Source organism: Chaetomium globosum, genomic scaffold, assembly GCF_000143365.1.
Source record: "Chaetomium globosum CBS 148.51 scaffold_7 genomic scaffold, whole genome shotgun sequence".
NCBI classification, from domain to species: domain Eukaryota; kingdom Fungi; phylum Ascomycota; class Sordariomycetes; order Sordariales; family Chaetomiaceae; genus Chaetomium; species Chaetomium globosum.
Window position 1 is genome coordinate 2,261,397 of NT_165982.1, and position 7,554 is coordinate 2,268,950.

The window sequence follows — 7,554 nt, forward strand, 5'->3', positions numbered from 1 at the left end:
TCGTCGTCGGACCCCAACCTGCTCAACGACTCGTCCAACGCGTCGGCGTCGCCGCTCGTCATCGCCGCCCAGCGCGCGGGCGTCAAGGTGCTGCCCGACATCATCAACGCCGTGCTGCTGACGGCGGTGCTCTCAGCGGCCAACTCCAACGTCTACTCGGGCAGCCGCGTGCTGCTGGCGCTGGCCGAGGAGGGCCAGGCGCCGGCCATCTTCAAGAAGACGAACCGGTACGGCATCCCCGTCATGGCGGTGGGGGGCACGGCGGCCTTCGGCCTGCTGGGGTTCCTCAACCTGTCGTCCGACGGCGGCAAGGTCTTCAACTGGCTGCTCAACATCAGCGGTGTGGCCGGGCTGACCACCTGGGCCAGCACCTGCCTGTCGCACCTGGCCTTCATGCGCGCGCTCAAGGCGCAGGGAATCCCGCGGTCCGAGCTGCCGTATGTGTCGCGCTTCCAGCCGTACACGGCCATCTACGGCCTGTTCTTCAACGTCCTCATCACCCTGACGCAGGGTTTCACCGTTTTTATCAACTGGAACGTGAGCGACTTTTTTGCGGCTTACATCAGCCTGATCTTGTTTGTGGTGCTGTGGGCGGGCCACAAGTTGTGGCATCGCCAGCCGAGTGTCAACCCGGCCACGGCGGATCTCGTCCGTGGGCGCTATGATCTGAACGAGGAGCGTTCGGCTGCCGATGGCGGGGTATGATCAGAATGAACGGGAGTGTGTGTCCTTGCTGTGTGTACATTGCATACGAGGGGCAGGCGAAGAAGTCGGGACGATGGCTCGAGGATGTGGTGGCCTCGGTGTAAAAGTGTCACGATGCCGGTGAGCAGAATCCCAACAGCGTGTATGATATTACGGCGTGCATAATAGCGATAGTACCCTTATCATTGTTTCCCAAACAACACCAATGCTGCCACCCGCTCAGAGGATCATATTCCAGCTGACCTTCTTGCCCCTCATCATGGTCAGGACGCCGACAGGCAGGAACTGCTTGTCGACAAGGCTCAGCCCGCCGAAGTCCTCCTGCAGTTCCTTGGCATAGAGTTGAAGGAACCACTTCATTTCCGCATCGAGCCGGACGCTGCCGGCCAGAAATTGCCTCAGCTCACTCTCGACCTCCTTACTCAGCGCAATCTCCTCCATCTCCGGGACACAGATAAGTTTTTCAAAAGTGCGGAAAAATTGGTGGCTCTGTCGTTCGCGGAACCGGGAGAACTCCTCGAGCGAAAAGAAGACCGACATATCCAACTCCGTGATGGCACGCGTCTTGCTGGAGTCGTTGTCCCCGTAGATACGGTGGAGTCGGCGACGACGGATTGATTCCGTGGTCGACTCGAAGTGTTTTCTTTCGTCTAGATAGTCTTCCCGCTCCTTTTTGAGATACTCTTCGATAATCTTCTCCGGTGTCTCGTTGATGTTGTTGCGGACTAGGAACAAGCCGACGAAGGGGTTTCGGAGGCCTAGGCCACCCAGTTGTTCGGGCATGTGGATGAAAGAGTCAGGTAGGTCCGAGACGCCGAAGCGAGTCTGGATCATTTGTTTGACTGGTAAGATGATGTATTAGTGGGATGTGCATTGCAAGGCCGTGGGGGGGAGGGGGGCGGGTATGTGGCACTTTGGTAACTTACTGTGTTCAACGACGCTCCCCTCCTTACCATTGGAGCCTGGAAATAGCCGCCGTAGCATGGTTTGGTAGGTATTCAAAACCCCGTCGACGTGCTCCCGACCGAAGCAGCGTGCCGGTTCGCCAAAGGTGTGGCTAAAGAAGCGGCCGATGCAGCTATTCCATGTCTGGACCCACGACAGCACGCTCTTGCACTCGGTCAACTGCTTCTTCAGTTGATCGACGTGCGCTACGACGAGCTTCTGGTCAATCACCCATTTACCAGTCTCTGGATCAAGACACAAGAAGCCAATCTTGACCGGGCCAGCCGGCAACGTCTGGGCAATGGTTTCGTCTCGCTTGGCGGACCCTGGAAGGTAGACAGACCCGGTTTTGGCCTTGTTGAAGTCGAGGCCGAACACTTTGGCAAAGGATTGCATGCAGGTCCAGGCTTGAGCGCTCCTCTCGGGCTCGCCAACGAGCCAGATGTCATCGTGTAGCCGGTACAGTAGGATTCCGGTGTCACGGTTGACAGCGAGGTCCATGAAGAACAGCACTAGCTCTCCCGTAAACTTCTCTGAGGCGTGCGCCATGGGAACACCCCTCTTGCGGATGCGCGGCCCGAGCTGCGGGCGGTCGTCGGAGGCCGCGTCCAAGTTCAAGGGGGACTCGAGATACTTCTTGAAGAAGTCGATCCAGTCCTGGCCAAAGCCGACGTAGCGCATGAGGGCAAATACTGTGTTGTGTGAAAGGCCCGTGGCGTACCACTGTAGGTCGGTTTGGACCAAGGCGACGCCGTGCCCGGCCCCGCCCCGCGTCTCGTACGTGACATCTCGGAGACGGTGGACAATAAGCTCTGTGGTGAGGTGGCGCAAGAGCTGCTGCTTGATGCCAGACCGTTTCTGCGGCGAGGATGTCACGTCCTGATAGCCGCTATCGACGGTCTGGTTGTCGCTATCATCGTCGTAGTTGTTATCGCCGTCGAAGAGCGAAGTCTCGGTGGCTGGGAGCTGTGAGAGGAAGAACTTGTCAAAGTAGTCGGACTTGCGCTGCGACTCAATGTTCGCCAGAGATGTTGCGTAGCTATTCGTGTAGAACTGATGCCTCTCCAGATCGGAGGCGGATGGGGCCCTGTGACCCTCGAGATTTCGCGAGCACACACTCTCCATAAAACTCTTCAGTGCTGGCTTTAGCATGTTGCACAATCTGATGCCGATGTGTTGGACAAAAATCATCTGCAAGATATCATCATCGGCCCACACCCGATACTTGCCGTTCAAGCCGCGGCGCGGCATGACACGAATTCCATCTTTCCCGGCATCCCAGTGCCACTGCTTCAGGTCGGAGAAGCGCATGTTCAAGACATCGGCGATCTCCGACTTGGCAACATTGCTCTCGAGGAAGTCGCGTAGGATTGCCTGCTTCTCGTCGCTGAGGATGTCCTCGGTTAGGAGGCCCTTAATGCAGCTAGTGAGAGACTCTTCGGTGAAGGGGGCAGTCTCGGACATGAAGCCAGCTGCTATTGTAGGCAATCTCCTTGCGCAGCGACTCTAGCCTGTTTTGGCTCTTTTCGTCTGTGAATAGACGATCCAGAAAGTTCCGCATCTCGGTCTCATCCGTCTCAAGCGGCTTGAAGACGACTTGCTCGAATTTGTCGACCAGCTCGCTCAGCCGCTGGCGTTGGCGTTCAACTAGCTCAAACGAGTCACCATCCGGATCGTCGGCCGAGGCCGGCAGTGGCTCGACAATCGGCTGGTCCATCCACTCTGGAGGGCTATGTCAGAACAAGGTCCAGGATACGCGACGGGCGTAGGGGTGGGTTACCAGTCAGGAGGCGTGAGTACAGGTGAGCCATGTCTAGCTTGCGGCTCTGAACGTCGAGCTTGGCGCGAAGCTGGTGGCTGAAGCTGTCCAGCTTGGATACGGGAATGGACGCATCGTACCGGGACTGGTCCAGCCAGCGCTGGATGTTGTCAAGGCTGACGTCTTTCGAGGCGGCCGGGGAGAGCTCCTTCACGGCCTCAAGAAGGCAGGCGAGGCGGTCACGGTGATCAATAGCGGCATCAGCCTTGGCAAGAAAGGCACGTTTGCGGTCTTCATAAGACTTATGGCGGATATCCAATTCGCGGATTTTGCTGAGGGTGATGCTCTGCAGTGTCTTTGATAGGACCGATGTGGGAGACGCCATGGCTGAGGTTCGATCACGATTCTTGTTGGGGTCACTATGACAAGAGCTTAATGGACAAGGAGGAATGGATAAATAACGATGTTGATTGATTAGAGAGAGAAAATGAAGGTTGAGACGGCGTCGGCTTTATCTTCAGTTTCGGCCGCATCTCCAAGGTCAACGGGGTACGAAGTAGCGGAACGCCATTTTTCAGCCCCAGGCAGATCGGCCACGGGGGCCATGCTCTGGCGACAACGAGAGGGGAAGATGCATGATCTAGCCCTGCCTGGCTCGCGCGCGCAGGGCAGCAAGCAGCAATGCCTAAAAAGACGTCTTGATGCCGGTTCCAGTGCCTAGAGTGGCTGCAGATCGCGGGTTTGGTTGGTGGTGTGCCAAGTATCTGGGGAAGGCAGCAGCGGGTGGGGCTGCGAGCATGGGAGGAACGACTGGCGGATTCCCCATTTTTATTTTTCTTTTCGGTAGACGCGGTCTCGCGTTCTTCAGTTCGCGCAGCTTACTACATGTGTAGAAGATCAATGCTTCTTTGCCTCGCAGGGTTAGCTCGTTCTTGAGCAAAAGGGCCCATCCAACACTAACAAGTCAATAGGCGGTGAGAGAGTCCTTCTGGTACCTACACAGTAGCATCATGTGTAGTTAACTAGTTTGTTAGTTAGTTAGTTAGTTAGTTGTTAGTTAACTAGTTAGTTAGTTAGTTAACGTTAATCTATCACCTTCTGGGACACACCACCTTGTGGGACACTTTTCTGCCCCACACCCCACCACGTCGACTTCGGACGCACCTCACAACACAAAAGAGAGTCTATTCGGAATGCATTCTACATAATTCGAGTCCTTATTTACAAGGGCATTTTCTGGCGTTGTGCTCGATTGAGCCACAAACACTGCACTTCGGCTGCGCACGCTTTCGTGCCTTTGGCGCAGTCGTGTCCGATGGCCCCACCTCTCCTTCTTCGACCTCTCGACGAGCTTCCTGGCTTCCTTGACCCTTCTGACGAGCATTCTGGGAGGCCTCGATGTGTGTCATCCCTTCTCCAATCGTCATAGTCCCTCCTGTTTGAATGAAAGCTCGGCGTGCCCGCTTTCTCTTTTGTCGACCATTTTCAGCTCGAAGTCGCGAGTTCTCTTCCTGCAAAAGAGTAGCATTGTGCATCGCCATCTGGCAGCCCTTGATGATTTTCTGAAGCGCCTGATCTGTTGGGCTTATCTCTCTCTGGTGTTTCCTTTGGAGAGAGTCAAGTTCGACGATGTTTCCTGGCGTTTTGAGAGGCAGACTTGGCGGTTGGATAGGGGTAGGAGGGGGACTCAGTGTCCGTATCCTGGTTTGTAGCCGACAAAGAACCTGAGTTGGATCGAAAGGCAAGAGCCCTGCAGCTCTAAAGCCGCTTGCGATGTTCTTTGTATTGAATGTCTTTTTCCGAGCTTCGAGAAACAGTTCGAGGAATCGCGGTTTGTCAATGTGATGAACCCCGAGTGCTATCTTCGCTTTGACAAGGTCGCCGTACGTCCGCTTAAGCACAGCGAAACAGCTAACGTCAAGGGGCTGGAGGTAGTGCGACGAGTGCGGAGGCATACACTCTGTAAGGATCCGATGGTCAGTACAGAATTTGTCGAATGCAGGCGTCGAATGGCTTCCATGACCATCGAGAATGAGAAGCCGATATCGACCAACAGTCCGTTTTCGAGTTTGTGGCTCGAAGACTTCTCGAAGCCACTCGAAGGTAAGCTCATCGGTTGTCCAGCCGTTATCGCTGACTCCAATCCGCCATGTCTTTGGCAGCACTGAGCCGTCGTACCACGACGAAATGTGGACTTTTCCTTCAAAGATAATCATCGGGTCAACACTCCAGCCGGATGCGTTAATGCACTCGATGACAGTTGTCCACTCTCGATTTCCCGGCTGGATAACAACAGGTCGATTCCGTCGGTCAGATCGAGTGACCACTTTAGACGTGCTTGCAACACCCATCTGGAAACCAGTCTCGTCAAAGTTGTAGATGTCGCTGTCAAGAACACCGTATTCGTTGATGGTCCTTTGCACTCGTGCAAACCACGCTGAAATCTTCTCTGGATCCTCGCATAAGGCCCGTTGATAGTCGTACTTTCTAGAATACTTCGTCTCCAGATGGGGATGCCGATGAAGAAGCCGCTGGACCCAGTTCTCACCCGACAGTCATTGCCGGGACCGGGGGTGGATGTAAGAGACGCGTCGAGTAGAGTGAAGCCTCCACGCTCGCGGAGAAGAAGGTCAGCCATCTGTCGGATATAACCGATCGTCGGCGACATCCCCACGGTCGTCCAATGACTCGATCCATTGAATCAAGGCTGCTTCTTCAGTTGGGCGTAGCTTTCGGTTCTTGACTTGAGCTTCTTGACGCGTACCGCCCCCCTTGACGCGTCTGTGGAGAGTGGACTTCGGTACACCAAACGCATCCGCAGCACTTGCGAATGATTTTGATTTGGCCTGAACGTAAGGCCTCGAGTGCTAATTGGATTCTATCTTCGTGCTGTAGAGGCTTTGGCATTTTGCCGGGCACAATGGCGTAGTGGAGTGCGTCCGAAGTCGACGTGGTGGGGTGTGGGGCAGAAAGCTGTCCCACAAGGTGGTGTGTCCCAGAAGGTGATGGATTACGTTATTGCATTTCGGATGAGTTTATGTAAGCGGCGAGGAGCTTTGCGAGGGAATGAATGAAAGCACAGACCAGGCGGGGCATCGCAGCGAGCCCCCACCACAGAAGCTCCGAAAGCGGCTCCAACCCAGTCATACTGTTATTTCCATTTTGAGATCCCAACTGCATTCCTCCAGGAATAAACAATGGAGGTTGAGCGAAAGTTGTAGACCGAAGATGTTCTGAAGCTTTTTCTGAAGGTCCTTGAGTATATGTTGATACATTGCGGCGTTTAATATGTGGCGTGACGTTTCATTTCGAAAAGCTGTAGATGGGTCGAGGTTGGGTTGAGAGCAGAATGGGGTATTACGAGTATGAATTCTGTAATTCGTGCCGCATAGTCGTCCGTTGGTTGTATGTGTTAATATTCCTGTTATTTTCTACGCCGCAGGCAAGGCCGCTGTGTCATCAGCCCTCCCTGCTGGTTTAGTCTGATGTTTAATGGTTGATGGTCGCTGCCCCCCCGAGCTCCGGGGGGGTCGGTCGGTCCGCTTAAGTTTTTTTCCCCGCGGCAGAAAGCTCCAAACTTTATTATTATAATAATTATCACAAGCAACCCCCGAAACCCACAAATTACCCTACTCTCCACCACAACCTCGATAGCCCTGCCTGATCACTACAATCGCTGCAGGCGCATGTTGGGCGCAATTGAGCCCGCACGCATAGTCTGACTATCATGGCGGACACCAGCAGCTCGGGTCCCACGCGGATCGCCATTCTCGGCAAAGAAGACATCGTCGTCGATCACGGCATCTGGTTGAACTTTGTGACTCACGACCTCCTCGAGAACCTACAATCTTCCACCTACGTCCTGATTACCGACACGAACCTCTATCAGACCTACGTTCCTCCCTTTCAGGCCGTCTTCGACAAGGGCCGCCCCCAAAGATGCCCGCCTTCTCACCTACGCCATCCCGCCCGGCGAGTACTCCAAGGGCCGCGATACCAAGGCCGACATCGAAGATTGGATGCTCTCGCACGCATGCACTCGCGACACCGTCATTATTGCACTCGGCGGCGGCGTGATTGGAGACATGATCGGCTATGTTGATGGCACCTTCATGCGTGGTGTCCGCTTTGTGCAGGTGCCCGAA

The 7,554-nt window shown here is 54.9% G+C and overlaps 3 protein-coding genes across 3 annotated transcripts in view; 2 read left to right on the plus strand and 1 right to left on the minus strand.

Moving 5' to 3' along the window:
• Window positions 1–705, plus strand: part of CHGG_10302 (uncharacterized protein) — a gene marked incomplete at both ends in the record, with an annotated part of 1,712 nt that extends 1,007 nt beyond the window's left edge. Inside the window, one exon of the mRNA XM_001228228.1 lies at window positions 73–705. Coding sequence (XP_001228229.1) covers window positions 73–705 — 633 coding nt within the window. The remainder of the gene's footprint in view (window positions 1–72) is intronic.
• Window positions 706–924: 219 nt separating this feature from the next.
• Window positions 925–6,316, minus strand: CHGG_10303 (uncharacterized protein; the record flags this gene model as incomplete). The annotated part of the gene is made up of 7 exons (XM_001228229.1): window positions 925–1,547; window positions 1,632–3,125; window positions 3,193–3,380; window positions 3,451–3,828; window positions 4,409–4,431; window positions 4,675–5,896; window positions 6,174–6,316. The coding sequence occupies 7 exons, from the start codon at window positions 6,314–6,316 to the stop codon at window positions 925–927; spliced, it is 4,071 nt and encodes a 1,356-aa protein (XP_001228230.1).
• Window positions 6,317–7,136: 820 nt separating this feature from the next.
• Window positions 7,137–7,554, plus strand: part of CHGG_10304 (uncharacterized protein) — a gene marked incomplete at both ends in the record, with an annotated part of 4,767 nt that continues 4,349 nt past the window's right edge. The window contains 2 exons of the mRNA XM_001228230.1: window positions 7,137–7,216; window positions 7,320–7,545. Coding sequence (XP_001228231.1) covers window positions 7,137–7,216; window positions 7,320–7,545 — 306 coding nt within the window. The remainder of the gene's footprint in view (window positions 7,217–7,319; window positions 7,546–7,554) is intronic.